This window comes from Sinocyclocheilus anshuiensis, unplaced genomic scaffold (assembly GCF_001515605.1).
Source record: "Sinocyclocheilus anshuiensis isolate Anshui unplaced genomic scaffold, SAMN03320099.WGS_v1.1 scaffold762, whole genome shotgun sequence".
NCBI lineage: Eukaryota > Metazoa > Chordata > Actinopteri > Cypriniformes > Cyprinidae > Sinocyclocheilus > Sinocyclocheilus anshuiensis.
The window spans coordinates 299,057-324,818 of NW_015542390.1; the positions used below are offsets into that span (position 1 = coordinate 299,057).

General features: G+C 37.5%; 1 protein-coding gene across 1 annotated transcript in view; it reads right to left on the minus strand.

The window, feature by feature from the left end:
- Positions 1-25,762, minus strand: part of LOC107692754 (partitioning defective 3 homolog) — a 444,353-nt gene that overhangs the window by 293,622 nt on the left and 124,969 nt on the right. Inside the window, exon 3 of the mRNA XM_016491924.1 lies at positions 2,838-3,021. Coding sequence (XP_016347410.1) covers positions 2,838-3,021 — 184 coding nt within the window. The remainder of the gene's footprint in view (positions 1-2,837; positions 3,022-25,762) is intronic.

Consider the following 25,762-nt stretch of genomic DNA (forward strand, 5'->3'; position numbering starts at 1 on the left):
TCCCAATTGCACAATATTCCAATAAGACCAAATATTGGGTGAAAAGGTCCTTTTTAATTAGCTAAAACCGCAATGACACTTTATCTACTGAATGAAATACAATTAATTGATTTATTGTTTGTTGCAGTGCATTCTGGGCCTGAAGGATACATACTGAATCTGATCAGACTGAGGTGCATTATGCATGAGTTTGGAGCTGCCTTGGTGTTTGGAGTGCATTAAAATGCTGTTTTGGTTGGCAGCTCAATATGTTTTGGAACACAGCAAGTGGGTTTGTTTTTGTCAGTATCAACTAAAAAGTTAACTTATATATGGGTCAAAGACAATAAATTACATACATAGAAAACATATTAAATGCAAGTAAAGTGTCTACTTCAAATTTTCAAATTACTTTTGAGAAAAAAAAGTCAAAATATGGGTGAAATAATGTTCCATCATCATTCAGCGTAACAAATATATTTCATATATATTTTATTCTATTAAAGTGATTCTTCTTGCTGACGAATGGGTAAAAGCTAGCGGTTTGAAGGACAGTGGCAAAGACTGGTAAAGATTTAAAATGACAATTAATTAGTATTTTGTGGGCCGCACTATAATCCTTATAGTCTTTTAATGATTTGTCTGACAAGATTTATTTGCTGTATAAACTACTGTTACACTGAATGACATCATGGTAAAAATGTATGATAAATCATTATTTTTGGCAAAAAACAAACAAACATTATTTAATAGTGTGTTATCATTATATACGGCAACAGCAATATGATCAAATATTGCATGCGCGACCAAAATAAAAAATGCACTGAGTAAACATCAGAAGAACATTTACAGGGTGTATTTTGGAGTAATGTTGAACAAAACCCTTCAACACACACACACACACACACACACACACACAAATATAAAATAATTAAATTCCTGCCAGCAGCGTTCGCATGATGCTGGGGAATTCACACACTCGACTCGACTCGACTCCAGACCTCCCTCTGAGACCCAACAATAAATAAAATCAGTGGTTCAAATAGACAATAGAAGAGCCTGGTAACATGGGAACACATTCACCTGAAGTACAACTAATGTGTGTGTGCTCTGGAAAGAGACCAGGACAGAAACAGAAGTTGTTTTCTTGGAGAGAAGACACATGGTTAGTTCAAAATTGATCCTCTTCCGCTAACATCATGTTTTATGCACACCACATCACAAAATTAGAAATACATTCACATTCTCTAAAGCTTTATTCTATATTCAATCACAAAATCCGAATTAACTAATATATATTCAAATGAGGCTGTATGATGTGAACTCTTGAGTGTGTGTGGATCAGGCCGAATCTGAGCTGTCACAGTTAATCAGAGCTGTATCCTCTCTTCTCTCCACTCCTGACTGAGTGTGTCTCGCTCTTCTCTAGCGGCGGTTCCCTAGATGATTTCACCTGCCCGCTCAACTCAGTCCCCATACGTCCAGTGTCAAACACAACTTTAACAGAGCGCACACTGTGCTCTACGAACCCACACACCACCTCTCCTCAGAAAGCAGGCCGCTGACTGAACTATAGTTTCAAAAGAAACAAGCAGATTTATGACAAGGCAAGTTTTGCACAACTTTTACTACTGACAGTGGTTCACAGCAAGCAATGAAACCAAGTGTGAAAACAGCCTAAATTTGAATCAGTACTTTCAAAATCCGAAGATTCAGATTCAGAACAATCAGAATCAGTAACCAAATCCACAGAGTAGACTGACAATCAGAAGAATCAAATCAGAAAAAAAAATCAATATACTGACAATTAAAAGGATCAAATAAGAAGTAGTACTTTAAAATGCGAAGATTCAGATTCAGAATCAGAACAATGAGAATCAGTTGATTCAAAAACAGAAACAAAATCTGCAGACTGATAATTAGAAGGATAAAATAAGAATCCGTACTCTCTTTAAATCAGAAGATTCAGATTCAGAACAGTGATAATCAGTCGATTCAAAATCATAATGAAAAACAGCAGACTGACGGTCAGAAGAATCAAATCAGAATCAGAAGATTCAGATTTAGGACACTGAGAATCAGTAGATTCAAAATCAGAAACAATATCAGTACACTGACAATTAAAAGGATCAAATAAGAATTAGTACTTTAAAAATCAGAAGATTCAGATTCAGAACAATGATAATCAGTAGATTCATATCAGTATCAAAATCCGCAGACTGACAATCAGAACAATTAAATAAGAATCAGTACTTTAAAAATCAAAATCAGAAGATTCAGATCAATCTGAATTAGTTGATTCAAATACAGTATCAAAAACAGCAGACTGACAATCTGAGCAAAGAAATCAGAATCAGTCATTTTGAAATCAGAATCAAATCAGAAGATTCGGAACAATCAGAAACAGAAGATTCAAAATCAGAAATCAAAATCAGCAGACTGAAAACTAGATAAAAAAATTAGAAGATTCTGATTCAGATCGATAATTAGTAGATTCAAAATCAGAAGACTGACGATCAACAGAATCAAATCAAAATCAGTAGATTCAAAATCAGAATCAAAATCAGCAGACTGACGTTCAGAAGAATCAAATCAGAAAGTTTCAGAACAATGAGAATTAGTAGATTTAAATCAAATCAGAATAAGTATTGTAAAAATCAGAATCAACAGAATCAGAATAATCAACCAAAAAAAAAAAAAACTAAAGCCAGAATACAATGAAATCAAATTAAACCAACAATCCTTCATCCTTATCATTTTCTCATTCAGTGAGGATTCTGGGTATTTGCTGATGGAGACTTGTCAGGTTGCGTCTGGTTAGGACACAGTGTTAGAGTTTGAATGAGATGGTCACTCACTGGTCCTGAGGGTCGATGGGGTGACCTCGATCTCACTGCTGGTCTGGTAGGGCTGGAAGGCCGACAGGTTGCTGGAGTTGAGCTCACTCGTGCTGAAGAGCTCTGGACTCTGGGTGCCTGTGGAGCTCGCACTGGTGCCGTCACCGCCATGATGGGGGTCCTGCTCCTCATACACCGCCACCAGCTAAGGACAGACAAACAGTTATGTTAATTACACTGGCTGATCTATTATAAGTAAATACTAGGGCTGAACGATTAATTGCATTTGCGACAATATCGCGATATGAAAAAAATTGATTTTTCAATCGCAGAGGCTGCGATTACACTCGGTCATGTGATATGCGAGAGTAAAGAGGTGTGTTCGACTTGAAGATCGATCGGTGTATGACATCAAAGTATGGCGAGAGAAAGCATAAGGAGACGTCCGCTCTCTTATAGCTCTCGCAGTACTTTGATGACACACACCGATCGGTCTGAGCAGCGCTGCTTCAAGTCGAACACATCTAAGCAGTCTTCAGAGGAAACATCAAGTTGGCACGCTATAGTGTTACCAAGTCCGCCGTTTGGGGAACCCCTCCAAAAAACGTTTATTTTACCCCCTGGAATGCTATTTTTACCGGTGGACCCCCCTCGAAATGCAATTAGGACTTAAACTATGATACATTTGAAAAAAAAAATGGTTTCATTAAATTGTGAGCGCATGCACTGTGGAAAACTGTTCGCAGCCACACACCCCTGCACTGTATAATGCTGCAAAGAGGAGAAAATTGCATAGAGTTATCGGGGAGGTTAATTCATCAGCTTTTGTCCTGATTTCTGCCGACTTTAACAGTTCACACATCCACCGGAATAAATGGAACCAGCAACTCACATGCAAGCCAACACAGAGACGCTATTGTGTGAAGCAGTTTGAGTCTGTTGATTCGTAAACGATGGTGCTCTATGGTTCACGTTCAGCTATTTACTCCTCGCTAGCAGGCAGAACTGTGACCAGACGAGTCCAGTTATACTTTTCTCTGCTGTCTTTTTCGCTCATGCTCTGATTTTAAAATGGTGTATGATCATCCTAATTCAAAGTGACTTCTCGTTTGTTTCTTTGGCCAAATTAAAGCATGTCAAATAAATGCCCTTAAGACGATGCACTGACAGACTGCTATGACCACTGCTCTTCTCGCTAGAGAGACCTCCTTACAGAGCCTCTTTTGCATAGATGGTTTTAGGAAAGAAAGAAAATTACACATTGATTTTAAAATAACCATGAAAAAGAACAATCAAGTTCTAAAATATTAGAAACGAACATCCAAAAATCATCCTAATAATAATTCTGAATAGCTGTATATTTTTGACACAAATCTCTTTAGCATCATTTTCTCTCATCCAGTTGTCATCTGAATGACAGTTCTTGATGTTTAGATGCATGTCTGTTTGCTAATTGTGCGGCTCAGTCGTTTTCCGCACACACTCTTCAGCTGGAGAGCCGCCGCACAAACAAGCTCACTTCAGTCACTTCAGCCTGCACTCGTAATCAAACAGGGTATTTGTTTATAAATCACACAGTATTTATGGGGACTTAAGAGGCCTGTCTTTAGGCCTAAATGCACTGAAGCTCCATGAATAGCCAGTAAACTGCAGCTACAGCTCTCTGGCGTTTCAAGAGTTCTTACAGGGAGAAAATGACAAAACACTGCTTTTGAGAGAGTAAAAAAAAAAGTCACCATGTCCATTTCTATACAGTAGCTTCAGGTGACCACAGGAAGATCTGAAAACTATTCTGGTCAGAATCAACAGAATAAGAATCAGAATGAGTAGTTTCCTGGCGTTTCGAGAGTTCTTACAGGGAGAAAATGACAAAACACTGCTTTTGAGAGAGTAAAAAAAAGAAGTCACCATGTCCATTTCTATACAGTAGCTTCAGGTGACCACAGGAAGATCTGAAAACTATTCTGGTCAGAATCAACAGAATAAGAATCAGAATGAGTAGTTTCAAAACCAGAAACAATATTAAGAGATACAGAATCAGAAGAACTGGAATCAGAATTATACAATTTAAAAATCAGTAGACTGAGAATCAGAATAAACAGATTCAAGACCAGAATCACAAGACTTAAAATTTAAATCAGCAGTTTCAGAAGTAGGAAGGAATAAACAAACAAACAAACAAACAAACACAAATCATCAGATACATTAAAAATCTGGAGAATTAGAATTTGAACTCATAAAATGATTATCAATTAGAAGAATCAGTCAAAATAAATACTTCAAGTAGATTCAGAATTAGAATCAGTAATTTTAAAATCAGAATCAATATCAGTAGATTCAGAATCAAAATAATTGTAATCAGAAACAAAAATATTCAAAATCAGTAGACTGAGAATCAGAAGAATCTGAATCAGAAAAGTACATTTAAAATTGGAATCATCAGATTAAAAATTAAATTAGTAGTAGATTTAGAACTAGAAAAATAACATTACTTTTCAAATCAATATATTGAGAATTTGAATAACCAGAATACATTAAAACCAGCATCTAAATAAATAAATACATAAATAACAATCAGAAGATTTAGAGGATTCTTAAGAAACAGATTCAGAATCAGAAGAATCAGAATTAAATTCTACCTAGTTGCTGAACTTGTATACACACAAATATATTAATTAACCATTTAATCATTTCCTGGTGTGTACTAATAGCTAGCATACTAAATCAAACATTTGAAGACTACAAACTGTTGCAAAGAGTTGCACTTTAGTTGTAATTGCTGGAACTCAAAACTCACTTAACAGTATAAAACACCACTAATATTTAATTCCTGGCATATACATAAAAAAAGTCCAGTATATGCCTCACATCCATGAGTGTCATCTTTATCCTTTTAGAGAAAAGCATAAACAAAACAGAAATGAAAAAAGACTGAACCAGGACAGTGAAATAAAGTTTTGAGTGACCTTCACTGAAAAACAGCTCCAGTCTGAGGCAAAGAGATTGCAGGGTTTTAGAAGCATCCACGGGCCTGTTATCTTAAGTGCACAGATTGTTCAAGGGCTGCTTTTGTGCTACAGGCCCAGTTCAGCTCTGCTCTATCACAAATTTGCAATACAATACTTCGGTTTCCTTACTTAGTTGTTGTTTCTGTATATGGACATTAGAAGATAAGAATGGACGTGTCCTGCCAGAAACAGAGACTGTTTGTCTGCACCATTTTGAAATGCTAATGATGATGGTTACAAATAAACTGCTGACAAATATGAGACGACAGATCAGTTTCATGTTTTGATGAGACGTTTGTGACAAGAAACCAGAAATGCTGAAATTTAAATAAATGATGGGCAAAAATGTGGGACGGCAGCCAATCCCTGACATCCATCATTAACAAATCAAAGTTTCCGGTGGATTCAGAATTTAAATCATATAGTTATGGATTGCTATACTGATTTCAGAATTAAAAATGCACAACTCAACAAATTTAAGGCAATCACACAAAACGTACAGTATATAATCTTCAAGTTTTGCATCAAATCCTCAACTTAACCACAGGCTCTACTCTTCGAAACGGCAACATGAATTTGAAACATTTTTCAAAAGGAAACCAAATAGAGCTTTATCAAAAAGCTGTAATAACTTGTCTCTAGAACAGACAAAAAGAAAAATAATAAGTAAAAATATCAAATCATGTCTCTAGAACAGACAAATATGAATGTGGGTATAACCATCTTAGCAGTAGACAATGTTTATGATGAGAAAAATATGTGAGAAAATACTTGGTTGTTGTTTTAGGAAATTTTTCATATTAAGCATTTTGTAAGTGAATGTAAGTGAATTTTTTAGAATGCAATTTTAAATACTCTATTTGATTGCGTACAAGCACATTGGGATATTAGAAACAAAGCTGTTCCAAACTTTAAATTAATTGAAAATTATGCTTAGGCCAAACATGCATAAAACACCTTTTACAGTCGAATTCAAATGTTTTATTGAAAGTGTAATCTATAAAATGCAATTAACAAATGATCTAATACCAATAAATGTGAAGTGCCTGTATAATGTTTTTTTTTTTTTTATTGTAGGGCTTGTTTTGTTTGTTTTATGGAGACATCGGTTAACCAGGCCAATAAGAGACTATTAACTCTTCCTTTGTATTAAACAAATGTGTCATTAAAATATCTACAAACATATAAAACTGATCTGAGATTAGGTAAAAACCACATAGACAATGGTTCACCATTATCACCCCCTAGTGGTGAACCATTGAAATTTCAAAAAATTACGTAAAAGTTACGATGTAACGAAGCCTCGCTTACTGAAATCCCATGACTTTTGTGCTTTGATACGCGCTCTGAATCACTGATTTGAAACAAATGATTTGCAAAGGTTTCGAAGCTTCACGAAGCAGCGTTTCAAAAATCCTTCGAAATTTTCACCTTTGTCCAGTTATGAGCGATAAAAATGTTGTTATATTCATTAAAACTAGAGTTGCATAATCTCTGAACCACCTCACGCAAGTGCTCGTCAACACAGGCGTCTATTACTGTTACCGTCTTCAGTAGTTTATTGTTGTTGTCGCACCATATTCGTTTTTCATTTGTAAACCAACGGCCAGATTCAGTGTTGCAACCTTGTGGACAAACTGATTGGTAAAATACACATAAAAACGAAGCATACTTCAGGCTTTAGTCACACCTAACATGTCCTCTTATGCATGCTGCAGGGTCAACCATTCAATATCAGACTGAACAGGAAGAGGAAAACCCAAGGAAAGAAGTGAGGTGAATCTTCCCAATGCCTTTCATGTCTTTCCCCTTTGATCTCGAGGCTTTCGCGGTGGGAAGTGCCAGGTAATTACAGAAGGACCCTGATGCGCAGATCTGTTCCATTAACTTTGACAGTCAAGATCTCGTGTGATCTTTCCAAGTTCAACATTTTGATCGGCAACTATAGGGTGAATCAGAATTCAACATTGACACGTAATGGAGACAACTAGACATTAGCATAAGCAGAACACCGCCATGCACTTCAAAAGCCTTTTTGGAGCAGGAAGGATGTCGTTCAATTGCTATCAAACAAGTCATTTTGACCTTAATAGCTGCGACAGCGAACGAGATAAAACCGAGACATTCCTGCAGCTATGCCTACAATTACGACACGGGACTTCAAATGACTCTCCCGAGCTGCCAATTTTCTCTGAGCAGACCTACTGAGGATTGATTAAGTTTTATTCCTCAACAAATTCTCACCTCTAAACTACATTTCAATGGGAGCATGGCAAGTATTGTATGACTGAACCATGAAAGCGGACCGGCCAGCCCTCTGGCAGTGGTATCGCACACAACCAGAGAAAGCTCAAAGTAACTCACCTCAACTTGATTAGCCGCCGCGACTCAATAGACTGACTCACGGCGAAACGTCCAAGTGGTCGGATAAACGAGCGGTCGAAGTTTCATCAGCTGTCAGGGTTTTTTTACTTTGTAAGTGAATCCACACGGAGCTCAAGGCTGTGGGATTAATGCAAGTGAATCATTTGTGTGAAACCTCATCATTTGTGAGTAAACTCCTCTGGGTTATAAAAAGGAGTCTTGCGGTGCAAAAAACTCTGTGAACACATCACAGGCTAAAAAAAGAAATGTTCTAGACTTGAAAAATCTGAAGCAAGCGAAATAAAGTAAACAAACTACAAACACGGCAGAAAAGCAGCATCACGGCATATCAAACGGCTTTAATGTAAAGCAGAGTTCAAGCTCTTGGGCTCTGGAAACTCAATTAAAGTTAGTTAATATTTTACTAGAACTTATGGATGAAAGTTTTTCTTTTTCCATTACCAAGATGCTAGAAAGAAAAGGGGATTGTTAATTAAATAATTAAGTATGCTTCAGTAATGCAGCTATTTCACAGCAGAAACAGTTCTGAACTTGTTAACGTCTGAAAGCCTCAAAAATCAACAAAATGCAAAGCATACTGAGTGTATAGAACGAGGCCAGCTCATGAATGACATTCAGTTTCAAACAACAAAACACATCTGCTCGCAAAACAATTGTCCGCATCGCATAAGATGCTAGAAAGAAAAGGGGATTTTTAATTAAATAATTAAGTATGCTTCAGTAATGCAGCTATTTCACAGCAGAAACAGTTTTGAACTTGTTAACGTCTGAAAGCCTCAAAAATCAACAAAATGCAAAGCATACTGAGTGTATAGAACGAGGCCAGCTCATGAATGACATTCAGTTTCAAACAACAAAACACATCTGCTCGCAAAACAATTGTCCGCATCGCATATTCATTCGCGCCAACCTCCTAAACTCCATCGTATGACAGCATCGCCAAGCGCTTTGGACTTGCCAGGATTTCAAGGGTGGTTAATTTAATGGGCTTCTAATCGGAAATTGTCAATGGGATTTGCAGTTCAGTCCTAATGAAGGGTCATCAAAGTACATGTGGTGTGCACCGTTCAGCCAAAAGCATTATGTTAGTTATTCACAGCAAATTGCAACAGGTTTTAACCAGGTTTATTTCTATTATGCAAAAGGCTCTAAAATCGCCATTTTTTTTCATTTACCCAGCATTTATTTCACCAATAACGGATAAAACTGGACATTAAGGAAACAACACAAAGCACTTTTGTAAAGGATGAAAGTATGCATGAGAACTGGCAAAATGAACTTATCAACCAAAGCGTCCAACTGTTACTACTTAAGAAAATTGCTTCCAAAATAGCATGACATTTCTGTTTCTTTACAGCAAAATGCCAGCAGAAGGATACCATTGGGCCACAGGAGCAGGTCATATAATGGTGCATTCACCTTCTGACTCGACAACCAGTGTCAACCAGTAGAAATGATGCCATAGTGTTTATACTGCAGTGCAACAGTTCAACACCAAGCAGCAAACTACGGCCTACTCTGCATACTGTCATGAGCTCTCTGTAGACTTTGTTGATTATAAAGAGAACAATTTGTAGTTTTGACACTTCACACTATTTTACAACAGCTTAAGCATTCATATCTATGATGTGTCACTGTTCTGAAGCAGTATAAAGCTGTATAAAGCAGCATCTCATCTGTTCTCATCTTTTAGTTTGCATCTACTAAGTTACAAAAATGTTAAAAAAATAAATAGAAAAATAAATAAATATATATATATATATATATATATATATATAAAAATTAAATACTACTACTACTTAAAGTTTTCAGTTCAATGACTTGATACTGTGCATTACCATGGTTATATAATGAATGAATGAATGAATGAATTAATTAATTAATTAATTAAAATGAGACTCTCCATGTGTATTTAACTAATTTGTTCACTGGTTTATAAAAAAAAAGTAAAATATTACTATACATTGTTATATACTATATATAAAACCAGGAAAAACAATATTGTTATATTTAACAATTAACATTACATATTATATATTATTTATATAAACTGTTTATTGTTTTGGTGGACACAATACTTTACTAAACATTTGCTGATATTCATTTCTGGTTTCTGTTTGATTCATTACTTCACACATCTCATTTCATTAGTAACAATTTTTTTAAGATTCTAGAGACATTCTTCTAATAGATTCTAAAAGATTCTAATAACATTTTTAATTTTTCCTTTATTAATGTATGCTTTTGTGTTGACTTCCTACATCCCTAGACATTAATAAAAACATCAATAACATCAAAATAGGTAGCCGTAACTATATCAAATATCTGTCATACCATTAAAATACTATTAGAATGGGATTTGCATGGTACCTTATAAAACATATCATGGTATTACCATTACCATCATGATGCAGTCTAAAAACTTCAGTAACATGGTACCATGACAAAACAAAAACATGGTTATACCAAGGTACATAGTAAGGAATATGTCTACTGGAAAGCTCTCTCTCTCCCTCTCGCTACTCTCTGTAATGCTGAGCATTTGTCATCATTTAGTTTCAAGGGCATCCATAAAGGACTGATATTTCATTTACTTTCCTCCTCTGAAAGGTTACACACCATCCCGGTACTGTCCCATTTCATTTTAGCCTCAGATTCTCCTGCCTATCTCCACCTCCTCCCATAAATCAAACATCCATCAAACGAATATCTTCCACCATTCCTCAGTAACACTCCAAACAAGAATAAGGTTTTCTCTTGCGCTTTTTGTAGAATAACTCCTGCTGTCATGTAAGCAACGAAGTCAGCAGAAGCAGAAACTTTAAGGTCACGCAGAAGTCTCAGTTGAAGGTCTTTGAGGCGAGGCTTGGGCCCGTTTCCATCACGCTTTACTGAACATTTCTCATCACACTTCAGCCTTTGAATATTTCATCGTTTTATCTATCCATTATTTCCGTAGCCCGGGCCTTCCTCATGCTGAGTGCTTAAACCTGTTCTGCTTCTCATTAACAACATCAAATATTCAGACAATAAGTCCAACCCTCTCGTTCCAAATCCCCCTTGTATCTCACCTTAATACATATTTCAAAAGCGCTGCCACATGGGGAATATTCTCTCCATTCCTGAACCCAGTTGGGAAAATATAGCGCCAAAATTAGCTCGAAACGAGGCAGCGTGATAATGCTTGAACGCTAAATGTAGCCTAATTCTGATGACAAAACTAGCGTGTGCTGAATGAAAAACTGACGCTGTTTGTTGACCTCTATTCACCGAGACACAGATATGGTGAGACAGGTACTTTTTGCACCTGAAAGTGATGATGTAAAGAAAAATAGAGCAGGTTAGCTGAGGAGGTGGGGAAGGCGGTGTGAAAATACACGGCGCAAGCGAAGTTTAAACAGATTAGAGACTCATCCTTTCAAATCCACTCGGCCCAGATTTTTAGCGCTGGCCTTTGAAGTTTCTCTTGAGCTGTGAGAGTCGGGGGAAAATAGTTCATTCGCCGTTTTACGCCCGTGTTGCTGCTACCTACACAGTGCTGACAGAATGTAAAAATTCCAATAAGCTTTGCTACCCTTCTCCGAGTTAATGAAATAAACCCTGGGCCATCTGTGTTACTCTTATTCGGCCCAGAAGGGAAGTGCACAGCGGTCTCAGCCTTGTTAGACATTTCGCTGCCATGTGAGGATTTGAGAAAGGGTCAACAACAAAAAAAGTCTAAACAATTAGAGATGGATGTAGAGCTCATAACGTCACATGGATCACGCTCGGAGTGCTAACCACAACGCTGACATTCAAACAAGCTCAAAATAAGAAAAAAGCTGCTAATACTAAAACTTAAGAAAGGAATGGAGTTACATACTGTACACTTACTATTTGTGTAGTTTAGATACACTTTAAATAGTTCTCATAGAGGTTTTTACTGTTAAATTGGTCTAAAAACAGCACAGCACACGGTTAGAACTATTATTTATAGCAGAACTTGGATTTGCCTCATTTTTGAAGTTTGCATCATCTGTTTATCACTGTGAAGCTGCTTTGAAACAATCTGTATAAAGGTGACTAAAAACCACTAAAAAGTCAACACTTCAAATTGAACGAATGAATGAATGAATGAATGAATGGAAACTAGTTGACCTCTCTAATCAAATACTTAGTTGATGGATGACTAGTAGACCATTAGCTATGCTCCCTCACCCTGTTTTTGTGCACATTTTGAAGTATCGCATAAGACACGAGTGATGGAAACACCAAATTTCGGGGGGGTTGGGGGAAATCCCTTAATGAATCCTTTAATTTGCAAAAAAAGTTTTTAATTTGCTTGAGATGGTTTTTGACTTGCGTGAATAATGGGAGATGGAAACGCATTTGCCGAATAAATTCTGACGTAGCGAACATTAATCCCACGTGACTAACCGGCTGTTTCCACTGATGGTGCTTTATTTACTGCTGGTTACTAGGTTACCAATACCAGCGTCATCCACTCGAACAACTTGATGGAAATGCACCTAATTCGTATGTGTTTGTTTTGTTTTTGTTTGTTTGTTTTTTGCAAACTTTGAAAAGATTTGCTTCGCATTTGGATGGAAACCCAGCTATTGTGACCCATTTTTAGCCATAACCAAAAATAATGGATAAAAATGGACAAAATTATTTAAATGTAAAAACTTTTTTTTGGCTCTTGAAAGAGGACAATTTAAAATACAATTTATACAGAATTTATTTTAAATAGAAATATGTAAGTCTTTATGGAAAGAAAACATCTCAAAAATGGAATACTTAATAAAGTATAAACAAAAAATAAAATAAACTTAGCTTTTGAGGGTTTTTTTAAATACAATGACAAAAGTAAACAGCTTTCACAACTTCTTTCTATCAGAAATTCTGCTGTTTAATTTGAATAATGAGTCTATCTATCTATCCTTGTACTTTTGTTTTCATCATCTTGATCAGAAAATGACCTAACATAACCAACTTGGACAACACAGAAACCATTGAAGCCGGTTTTAACTGGATTTTGCAAGAATGTGCAAAAGTAACACTTAAATTCACTATCCAGGCCCAATCGATTCCTGCACGACACGCAAGATATGATCCGAGTGAAAGTTAATAATACGATACTCTGTTTACATGAAATGAATTGCTTGCACGAGCGCCAACAGACTCTCGCTTAGTTAACTGAACTCTTGTTTATGATCCTCTATTGATTCACTCAGTGTCCCGATTTATCTTGCTGTCTAAATATAGTTTCCAAAAGCACTTTCAGATGTCATTCGTGCCAAGCGCCTTTAGGAAATGAAATAAATCAAATCAGTTTGCCTACAGCAGGCTCCTCAGCATACACTCCTTCCCGTTTCTTCTCTCTTTCTCTTCTTTATTCGCATTCAAACAGCGGCGTCCACGTCTCCTTTCAAACGCGCGGCCCTCTATTGTGTGTATTAGTATTCCTGAGTTCAAACGCTGGCATTATAAGAACTAATATGAAAAAGTGCTCGTCAGAAGATGTGCCCTTCAATCCTTCATTGGATATGCACAAAATTCGAGAGGAAAGCAATTAAAATCAGCATCCAGGGACGAGGCAGCTGCTGAGGGAGAGAAAGAAGATGGAAAAGAGGAAGAAAGAGCACTTCAAACGGCTCAGGCCCCCCAGTTACAGCGCTATTACTCATCCGAGTGCATGTGGGCCGAGAACGGCCCGTCCTTGACACGCGAGCGTGGATCACCCATTCACTCGGCCTCGTGCTGAAGGCTGACAGGCTCTCGGTGTGCGACTGACTCAGATCATCAGTGGGCCTGAATGCCCATGACAGTTTGACACGGAGCGTGTGTGAATGGATATCAGTGAATAAGGGATTCAACTAAATGTGCAAAACTACTAGTTGGTGGCGTCACATAGGAAGTGTTCAAAGACGGATGTAGTGGTCTTGAGATACATTTTCAAACACTATTTTCAACTTGATGTGCCATCTTAAAACTTGCGTTATGCGTAGAGTGCGTGTGATAAAAGTTTTGTCATCATATACCTGTTTTACACATGCACAGCTTGATTTTTCTAACTGCCTGCATTGTTTTTTTCCGCACTACTTAGTTTGACCACAAGGTGGCAACACTGGCCCAAATCGTTGATTCACCAATCGAGAAAATAATATGAAAAACAGAACAACATCAAACTCCTGGAGGCACAACCAAAGTCATTAGAAGGCAAACCTGCAACCTTTAGCCAAAAAAAGCTTAACGGCTAATGCTAACGCTTCCGCTTTGCCAGTACGTGGGAAAGGAGACCAGAGGCCGTTTTTTTTTTTAATGGATGTCAATTGAGGAGAGGCTTCACTACGCTGAATAAACAGCTTTTTAGAGGAAACAGCTTATCATTTATTGAATCGACAGCCTGTCGGCTAATCTCCAACATGTTTTACACTAAGAAATACTTTTGGATTGAACTATTTTTAGAGTTTACACTGGAAAAAAAAGCTGTTTTATAAGAGAAGTCACTGACTTTTTGCGACAGATGGGATTCGGCTTACAGCACTTCTAATTAATTCCTATAGTAATCGTAAACGGCGATTAAGTGTCGCACAACTCTCAAGGCTGTACTGTGATTGGTTATTAAGGCACACGTGATCCAAGTTCACCGGTACGCTTTCTCCAATAGTAAGTATTACAGACCCTCTCATCTCCCAATAGTAAGACAATCTCTGACACAACAACGGATGGCCATATTGACAAACACTTGTGGAGTTCAGTGATACACGCAACTCTAGTTAAAACGCCAATGGTAAAAATGGGTTTTAGGGAGCAAAATAACAAAAACAAACAAAAAACGGGAAAAAAACACAATCTAACTAGTTGTGTGCTTTTGGCCAATTTAGCATTCATATAAGCATAACAGTGGAACTTTAAAGGGATATATTAACTTTTTTTTGAACTAATTAAAAAATACAAGTTTTTATTGTGCAAACAGTCTAAAAAGTAACTGCAATCATTATAGATCTTGAGAAATGTTAAAGTAAAAAGTAAAACAATAATAATTTTATTATTACTTTATGGTAATTTTATTTTAATACTTAATAAATTAATTATACAAAGTAAAAAAGGTTTCTTAGCTTTCAAAGATAGAATAAACTCTTACATCTCTTACAAAGTATTAATGTCAGAAATTCAGTCAGCTTTTCAGATATTTATATATATATATATATATATATATATTAGTACTTTTTAATTTTAATAACAAAATGAAATTAATAAAAAGTGGAAACCAATACTTTTTTCTTTTTTCTATTGAACTTTCTATTCATAAAATAATTATGAATAGAAAGTTCAATAGAGCAGTATTTTTTTGAAACCTAAATCTTTTGTAACATTATAAATGTCTTTACTGTCACTTTTGATCAATTTAATGCATCATTGCTGAATAAAATAATGTGACACTGAAGGCTGCTGAAACAGGAATAAATGACATTTTTATATTCAGTTATTGAAAACTGTAATAATATTTCACAGTATTACTGCTTGTACTGTATTTTTCATCAAATAAATGATGAAACCTTGGTGAAAGACTTATTTTAATATCATTAAAATACTTATGACCATATACACCTTCTAATATTTTCTCACTTTAAATTACTAAATTAAAAATTACGTTTTTGTTTATAATTTAACAAAGTACTACAGTAATTCAGGTGTACAAAGTACCATTACCTCATACACCTGCTTATGGTCTTCTAATGTTTTTCTCAAGGTAAAGGTTCAAAATATCTATGTATCTACAATCTGAATTGGCACTGGAGTAAAAAAAAAATCTTGCTCACGAAACAGCTTATCCACACAATGGATAAGTTCATATATAGCTTCACCATCACCCATTATCACGTCGTCCCGAGACGCTCATATTTAACCTTGAGTGAATGAATAGCACTCTTCCCAGAGTCTCTCAGGATTGAAACTCTACATCACACACAGGCAAACTGCCAGAGATACGCTCGGCCTCTGAATCAAACTCTCTCGGAGTCTAATAAATTCAGGCTGGGGTTGAGGTCAGGTGTGCGTCCTGTTTTCTGTGAAACAGAGCAGGCCGGCCTTGTTTGGTAACGTGAATAGCAGGACCTGAAGAAAAAGAGACTTGGTTTCCACACAGATGCATACTGTAAGTGACCCATCATCTTGAATGGCTTTCATCCAGGCTGAAAAAAGGGTGAATATCCATCCAGATGGGTCATTTAGCAATCGTATGAAAGATAAAACTACAGCCATGTTGGTTATAGTCTATAGAAATGACAATAAGCCATTTGGTATTTGGATAACGTCACACCTGGAGTGGCCCAGAGCAGTGGTTTCCATCTGAAGAAGGTCGGCAGGGGTGAAAAAAAGAGACAGACTTGTAGAAGATATAGAGTCTGTCTTTGGGTCTGGCCTCTATTACCGTGAAGGAGACGAGAGAGTCTGATCATGTGCAGGCACAGAAAATGACCATAATCTTAAAAAACACAAAGTGCTACAGGAGATTTCATGAATGTCTCTCGACTGTCCCCTGACTGTCAATGACTGTAATAGACAGCCAGAAAACCAGGGTGGAAGAGTTGTTGAGAAACTAGGCAGACAAATCAACCCGTGATAGAGGAAAAGGTCAGGGAGAGAAAGCAGAAAAAACCCAATCGAACAGGATTAGGTTTATATGGCGAACTAAGGGAATGGATTTAATCCTGTCCCTATCAGCCACATCAGTAATTAATTATTCACTCACTTTTCACATAGTGCACACTCCTGTTCTGGTAAAGATTACCGTGAGATCATAAAATGCCCTGAAAATAAGGTAATAGCAGTCCCATGTGAACTGACTGCTGGTAAAGAGTCTGCTATTCTGCCATGTCTAGCCTGTGGGCCGTGTAAATATCACAGTTTCTCAGCTTCTCCAAGTGCTTCATGTATAGATACTGTTCAACGAGAAGTCAACAGAGAATTATTAAGAGAGAAATCACTGTTGGGTATGGACGAAAATAAATGAAGAATATTGTTCTCTGCGTTTCTATGCAGATCTAAGTGCTTTATTGAAAGATGATGCATGCTATAAACCTTGAACCTGACACAGATCATTTGAGAGACAAAAATCATGTAAATTATTTTCATATTGTTCTTTATAATGGCATTTATCATCCATGTAAAATTTCATGTTCCTTTTTCTTTTTCATGGAACATATACCCTTAGGGAAAATTAGAAACAGAATCCAAGTGAAGAAAATGGCTTTGCGGTAAAGTTTAAAAATCGTTTTATTTATTTGTTTGTTTATTTACTTATTAATATTTATGTACTTTTTTCCTGAAATGCTTCTGATTTTTTCCCCTGCCACTGTTGCCAAATATATTCAATATAATAATGTTTATTAAAACATATATTCAGAAGTTTGGGGTCAGTAAGATTTTCTTTTAAGAAATAATACGTTTATGCAGCAGGGATGAACTGAATTGATTAAAGCGACATTTATTTCTACTTCAAATAAATGCTGTTCTTTTGAACTTCCTGAAAATATTCGTCAGCACAATTGTTTTCAAAATTGATAATAATCAGAAATGTTTCTTGAGCAGCAAATCAGCATATTAGAATGATTTCTGAAGGACCATGTGACAAGTCTGGAGTAATGATGATGATTTTAAAATGGATTAAAATAGAAAACAGTTATTTTGAATATTGATAATATTTCCCAATATCAAAAACAAATAAGTCTAAAGACAAAAAAGAGGAGCAAAGGCTGCAGCGTGGCCTTCCTCTCCTCAGTTATGGTATATTGAGAAATGCTGGCTGATATGTTTACCTGCACCATTCCCACTGGTGGCCTATGAGCCACACACACACACACACACACACACACACACTGAGGCAGGTCTGGTTGTCTGGGCCGAGAGATGGCCTCAAGGGAAACCCCTGTCATTACCCGACATCTGCAGCCAGAAACTCCACTGGGAGAGAATATATGAAGAAGAGAAAGAGCAAGAGAGAGCACTTTCCACAGGCCACGTATCTGTCCCTCACATTATATTTATAACTGCTTCTGCCTGTTTGTCTTTCACACAATAGAGCTAATAAAACTGTGTGTTTGTTTGATTTTCTTTCTAAAGTAGCACCCTTACTTCATTAGCATATTTACCAAATATTCCCTCTGTGATATATTGTATATTCAAAATACATTCATAATTGTGATGTAAAATTACTCAACCATTGCAATGGTTTGGCTATTAAGTTTTCTAATGAGTGTCTAGTGTCTACACTCTAAAAAATGCTGGGTTAAATACAACCCAGTGCTGGGTTAAAAAGGGGTTTCTCGATACTTCTTAGTTACACAACAAAGTACTTCAAACAGTTTCAATGAATCAGTTCAAAATCTGATTCAATTTGTTTGTGTCAACAGTGAGTGAGAAGGTAGGGGTGACTCTCTGGTGTGAATTATCTCATTAACAATATATATTTGTTCATCATGGTACTGCAACCAAATGTCAAATGTCATGTCGCTATCAGTACTTCTTTTACAAAAACTAAACTGGTTCTAGATTCCCAACCCTATATAAGGTTCAGATAGCTTGATTCAACTGTTTTTCCCTATTGTGCAGCTGTGTTCCTCTTAATGTGTACTACCACAGTTGCCACTGTATATGACACTCTAAAACTTTCTTAAGCCAAAGTAAACACTGAAGCAGCTCGAGAAGATGTGTACGTGAAGTCTGAGGTTTAGCCTGAAGGAATCGATTTGTTTTATAGGGGCCACACAGGGACAAAAAAGTTTCACGAACAGCAAACAAGTGAGAAAGAGTTAGATAATACAAGCAACTCTGCACAAAAACAGACAGCTCTGACTGCAAAAACAGCACAGCATGGCCTATTTTCACTGAAAAAGCATGGAGAATGCAATAATATGGGTAAAAGAAGGAAAAAGTAGCAGAAGAGTTACTTGTTTTTCATGTTAAGGTGGAAGAGACTGTGAGCATTATAAAATGGACAAACATCTGAACACTTAAACCAGACTTAAAGGAATACTTCACCCAAAAAAGAAACTGTACTCACTCCCAGGCCATCCAAGATGTAGATGAATTTGTTTCTCCATAAGATTGGGAGAAATTTAGCATTAAAGCTGATAAAAACATCAATGATCCACAAGTAATCCACACCACTCCAGTCAATCAGTTAATGTCTTGTGAAGCCAAAAGCTGTGTGTTTGTAAAACACAAATCCATCATTAAGTTTTTAACTTCATATAATAGCTTCCAGCCAAAATACAAGTCTATAATCCATAAAAACACTTCCTCCAGTGAAATAGTAATCTCGGCCGAATCAGGAGAGAAATATGCACAGATCAAGCACTGTTTATTACTAAAAATGGTCTAAAACAGGATCCATTGGTGAAAAAGTTATGTAACGCTAAATTTCTCCAAATGTTCTGATGAAGAAACAAACTCGTCTACATCTTGGACGGCCTGAAAGTTTGCACAATTTTAGCAAATTTCATTTGTGGGTGAACTATTCCTTTAAATGTCACTGCATTTAACACAAAATATCAAACCATGTGGCATCTTCAAAGAAATGATACTAAACCTTCAAAACGTTGAGCAAGTTTTGCAATTTAATGATTCAAGTATTTTTGATTCATGATAATGATTAAAGTGTTTTAACATTTAAAACGTAAGAAATTTAGTAAAAGTTTTAGCTTAAAACGTGCTTGTGATTCTTTAAAATAAATGCCATTTGGTCTAAAATGTTGTTATCTAACACAGTGAAATTCATAAACTTGTAAGTGTGTGTTAGCTGCAAATATGTTTTGTGGGCACATTCCACCCACAAGCAACACACTACCACTGACGCCTTCCTGTCATGACTCTCAGGCTTGATGTGCTTTGGCGCGGGGCTTTCAGCTCAGCAGTGGGTCTGTGGCCCTACAGTGATTAAGAACACGACTGTCAGTGCCTCTCGCCTGCCACCAGTGTCATAACAGCCCTCGATGTGCGTGACACAGCACTGGCTCACCACCTCTGACACACTCCTAACGTACTGCAGCCTCTGCATCTGACTCTCTGTCAGGATGTCTGTCTGCGCTGTGCCTGTCTGCCTGCTTCTGAGGAGCGGTGGAGAGGCAGCACAGGGCTTTAGTCGGAGGCTTGAAGTGCCATGACACCTTAGTTGCATGGTTTCACTTCAGAACATTCAGTGAACATTCTCAGAATATTCTGTGTGTCTGGAGAGGTGACAGTGAGGTAAGACTGTTGTGTGTGTATATATATATGTATATAAATGGACAGGTGATTTAATAGAGGAGCTTTGAAGTGATATTTGCACTGACACTCATCACTGGTGAAAATGACAATGTATACATAATGTTTGTGGGTCAGAGGATCAGAAAACTGTAAGTGGTCCATTAAGGAAAATGACCTAATAAAATGTACAAAATAATATTTGAATTAAAATGATTATTATTATTATATTTTATACAATTATTTTATTACAAATATTTTCTTGTTTTATTACAAATAAAGTAATATTCCATTATTAATAATTTCATTTAAATGTAATTGTTACACACACACACACATATATATATATATATATTCAGACCCCCTTAAATTTTTCACTCTTTGTTATATTGCAGCCATTTGCTAAAATCATTTAAGTTAATTTTTTTTCCTCATTAATGTAATAGATGTGTCTATAGACATTTCATTCCTTTACTCATGTTTTTGATATCTGCAGTCAAAACAATAAACCTTTCAGATAGACAAACTTTCAGTACATGCAACGTTGTTTTATTATTTGTCATAAGGGTCTTATAAAGTCTTCTTTCAAAATTCTTCTTCACAAGCTCTCTGTGTTGAGTGAAAATTAAGTTCAGCTGGTTCTCATCAGCTTTCCCCCCCCCACCAGAGTGTTTCATGTGCATATTGTGCCCTCTAGTGCCCCTCTGAAACATGGTCCCTCTTCCTCTATCTGCATCCCACCCAGAGCCCACCGATGCTGTACAGTACAGTGGAATAAAAAGAAACAAACCGCCAGCCTGGGATAGCACTGTTGCCAGGTAAACGGGAAGTAGATGCAGCACACAATAGTAAGCTGAGGCGAGATCTCCCGCTGAAAGATCACACACACAGGATGTGCATGATCACGCCTGACAAAATCAAAAGTAGAGAGTGCAAGACAAAGAAAAAAAAAACAAAAGGAGCACTTTTCAATCTTTAATTATCTGAATTTGTGGCGTGTTGAGAGGGGAGGGGACAGATTCGAGGAGGCCCCACTTGTGCAATGGGGAATTGACACTGGGAGCATGACAGCACTGTAATAACCTCAATTATTCAGAATTAGGCCAGTATTGATTTACTGCTGGATCGGCTTACTGAATCTCGCCTCTCAGACGTGGAGGAGGCGGGCAGTAGCGGGTGGGTGGCTTGGCGCTCCGTGTCCCAGAGAGTGAGATCTCCTCGGGCAGGGAGGTGGAGGAGGGCTGGTGACTCAGTGTGGAGGCATTGGATCACGGGGTGAAGACATGTAATTAAACATTCTCTTTATCAAGCCTGTGATGGATGAAGCAGTCTGGGATTGCAGGCCTGAACCTGTCTTTCTCGCCACGTCTCTCACTCTCTCTCACACACACACACTCAATGACCTTCACAGTGGTGCTGAGTCTGTTCTGAAGAGGAAGCAGTGGCATACCGGCTGGAAAAACCAGGTCAAAACGGCTTATGTTGGTCAGGTTGGTTGTAGCTGGTGGTTCAAGGAAGTCTATATCTAGCTAGCTTGACCAAGATGGTCTACTAGGTCATAACAAGGTCCACCAACTAGATGAATGTGATATTGCCAAGGTAAAGGGGCTTAAAGGAACACACCACTATTTTTGAAAATAGGCTCATTTTCCAACTCCCCTAGAGTTCAACAGTTGAGTTTTTTGCTGCCGTACCATGGGTGCAGCAGGCGCAATAATATTACACAGCGCTTGAAAATAGTCCCCAGCTAAGTAACTTCCAACGTGACCGGCACTAAGTTTGTGTAGTTGCATATATATATTTCATATATTTCCATATCGGCCTAGAAAATAAGAAATTTTCCATCGGTCTTAGTACACGATGTAACTACAGAAGAGGCAAGTTTTAAATAGGAAAAATATAGAAACTCTTTGGTCATTTTTGAGTGAGATGCTAACGGTCTAATCAGATTCAATTATCTATGCTAAGCTGCAGCTAAAATTGCTACTGCCAGACCCGGAGATCAGCTGAATGGATTCGAAAACGGTAAAACTAAACTGTTTAACTCTAGGGAAGTTGGAAAATGAGCCTATTATCAAAAATAGTGGAGTGTTCCTTTAAGTTAGGGACTTGTGCATCATTTGTATAAACCTATCATGTCCCTTTGGATTTAGGTCTAGTTATCGGTTAGTGTTAGGTTTGGGTTGGGTTTGGGGCCGGCGTGTGCAATCTTTTTCCTGGAGGGCCACCTTCGGTCACGGTTCGGTTCATGCAGTCAGACGATGAATACAGTCAGTCATAGGCAATCAATCCAGAAGGTGGGGTGCACTAATGCAACACTAACCGTCACAACAGGAAAGAGCAGAAGAGGAGATTATCTACGCACCAACCCAAAACAAGAACCCTTACGAAAATTACCCATGATTTTACTACAGATAAAACCAAAAAACCATGGTTACTATAGTTAAACCATGGTAACCACAAAGTAACCATAGTTTTGCTACACTATCCATAGTTTAACCATGGTATTTGCAGTAAAACTGTGGTTATACAAATGGTAATCACTACGCCAAAAAGAACATGGTTACTACACTTTTACTATAATAAAACCATGGTTAAGTTTCGTAAAGTTTGAGGGCTCAAAGAATCGCCTGTTTGTTTTAAATCAGCAGTGTGGGAAAGTTTCAGGTTTTAGAGATACACTGGTCGACCGGCTATAAATCGGAACCAGTTTTTAGTTTTATTTTGACATATCTCTATTCCGGAATTGCACACAAACTGCATTGCAATCATTTCCCAAAATGTAATTTGTGTGTGATTTTTATGAAGTCTGTAAAGAGGAGGAAACACTGTATCAGGCAGATCAAGCTCACTGTTCGCGATGCTTGAAATATAGGAAGACAAATATGTGGGGGTTTATATGAATGCATCTCTGAGAGGAACTGACTTCAGAAATGTTTCAGTTGCATTTTCTTTTCCTCTTCCCTCCATATGACGCATATTAAAGTAGTGTTTATAAGCGCAGCTGCTTTGGTTACAGTGGTAACCAAGGAAACACTTTACCGCTGCTGTTCCATAAGCGCCACCTGCTGTCAGAGAATAAATTTACATTTTCATTCAGTTCGTCTGATGTTTTTGTTTTGTGCAGGTGTCTTATGTAACATAATTTCACAAATCTAAAGTCAGACCATTCCGTTTTTGGTTTAAATCTTGAAATTATACAATCTAATTCAAATTAAAAAAACAACTGCTCATGCTACATGTAGCACTACTGTATGTTCAAAATAAATGAAAAAAATAAATTTCCTGTTGTACCGAACTCATATCGAACCGTGACCCCAAAACCGAGGTACGTACCGAACCGTGACTTCTGTGTACCGTTATAACCCTACTAGAAATGTACATGGAGGTGTGGTGAAGCTAAACTTTGCAAGAGTAGGATTGGATACCGCTGGGTTAAGGTTAGGTTTAGGCCTCTAAAGGTTGACCCACAAAAGATCCAGGAACATGCCCAACTCGACACAGGCCTCACGACCTAGTAGTCTGGCTGATCAACCATCTAAACCAGCTAAGGACCAAAAATTACCAGTTTGGGCCTGCTATAACCTATTTAAATCCAGCTACCACATTTCCCGCAACAGGGTTCCCACGATCAGACCTCCCTTGTGAGGGAAAACAAACATTTGTGTTCCTTACAGAGCAAGAGGTTGCCATGCAAGATATGAAAACCCAACGACAATTTAAATGAATCATGTCGGGGTCAAGGGCCGCTTGTTCTGGATATATCTCTGCCCTTCTGCCCTGTCCAGAGCCAAATATCATCTGATACGATGGCAGAAAAACACTCCTGGCCCTGGTCTCATCTCCAAACAATTTAGTATCCTTAGAGTACTTGTTTCCATGAGAACAACAACAGCAAAGCGGTTGAATGTGTGTGCGTGCATGTTTTGCAATTGCAAGCAGTTTGGCTAATCTAATTAGTTTGGAAATGAATCAAAAATGGCACTGGAGGATCCCAATGAGATCAGTGAATGAGCTCATGTTTAAGCTGATACTATCCATTTGTACACAAGGCTCTGTGACATGTCAAATCCTCTATTATTGTGCAATTAACACAATATTAAGACTTGCATGTTCTCAGTAACTTACTGAACCAGCGAATACAGCCAAGTCTAGTATCTGGATGCACAAACATCTATATCCCACCTTTGGCGCCAATGTCATATTAAGGCAGTTGTTGCTGAGGAAAAACTTAAAAACTCAATTTTATGGAGTGCTTTTTATCTTCCCTATAGCCTTCAATTATATGTCTTAAGCACAAAAAGTACCTGACCCTGGTAAACCTGCCATGTTTCCTCTCATGTCCAGACAGCAGGCCTCACATCTCCTACTTTGAAGCGTCTCCTTGGCTCGACCTTGTGAGGCAAGCTGAGCAGGACTGCTCGGGCCGTGGCGGGGGAAAGGGGGGGCTGTAAGAGTCTGGCATAGTGCAGCTGTCGGCTGCCTGCACAACGCCTCCTAATCAGTGCTAATTGGCACTCCTGATGACAGGCTTGGGTTGGTGCTGGGAACAGGGAGAAAGTATTGCTGTCGGCCCGCCTACAAGTGTGCTGCCCCTGGGCCAAGGTTCAACCATTTAAATGCTAAGTTTCATTGTGCTTAAGTGCGTATGTACGTCTGCATTTGACAATTTTTTCATCAAAAGTCTTCACATCTCAATTTAAGCTTCATGAGTTTGGAGAAATGTGTATTTGTTAATATCTCCTCATGTGAGTGTATGTTATGTGCCAGAAAACTTGGCATGACTCTCCAAAGACTAAAACTGGGGAGTTTGATGCCATAAACCTGTTACTGCTTCCTTTCAGAGTACATCCATTACAACAACATTTAACCTCACAGTATATCAATCTTTAAATAAAGTAGCTAAGACTCTTGGATTTTTATTGAGGTATTTCTAAAGCCTTTCAAGAAAGGATCCTTGAGATGACATTCCCGTGATATACGAGAAATAGCTTCTGGTGGAAGCCTCATAAGTCAAGCATCTAGACGACAAATATACAGTCCAAGACCACAGAACAACAATCAATCTGCTCTCAGTTTCAAAACAGACAAACAAAACCAAAGCTACAATAACCCTAAAGAAAATTTACAATGATTTATTCCATGTGTAAATTACTTTTAAAATAAAATTGCTTTTAGGGGGTTGGGGGTGTTTAAATGTTGCTGTAACATACCTCATGTTTCAATAGCAGAATTAAATGTAGAAAAACTTAGAAAACCTTTAGCGCAAGGGGCAGATAAAACTGCCATACCCGCCACCTACAAAACTCTACAATAAATACA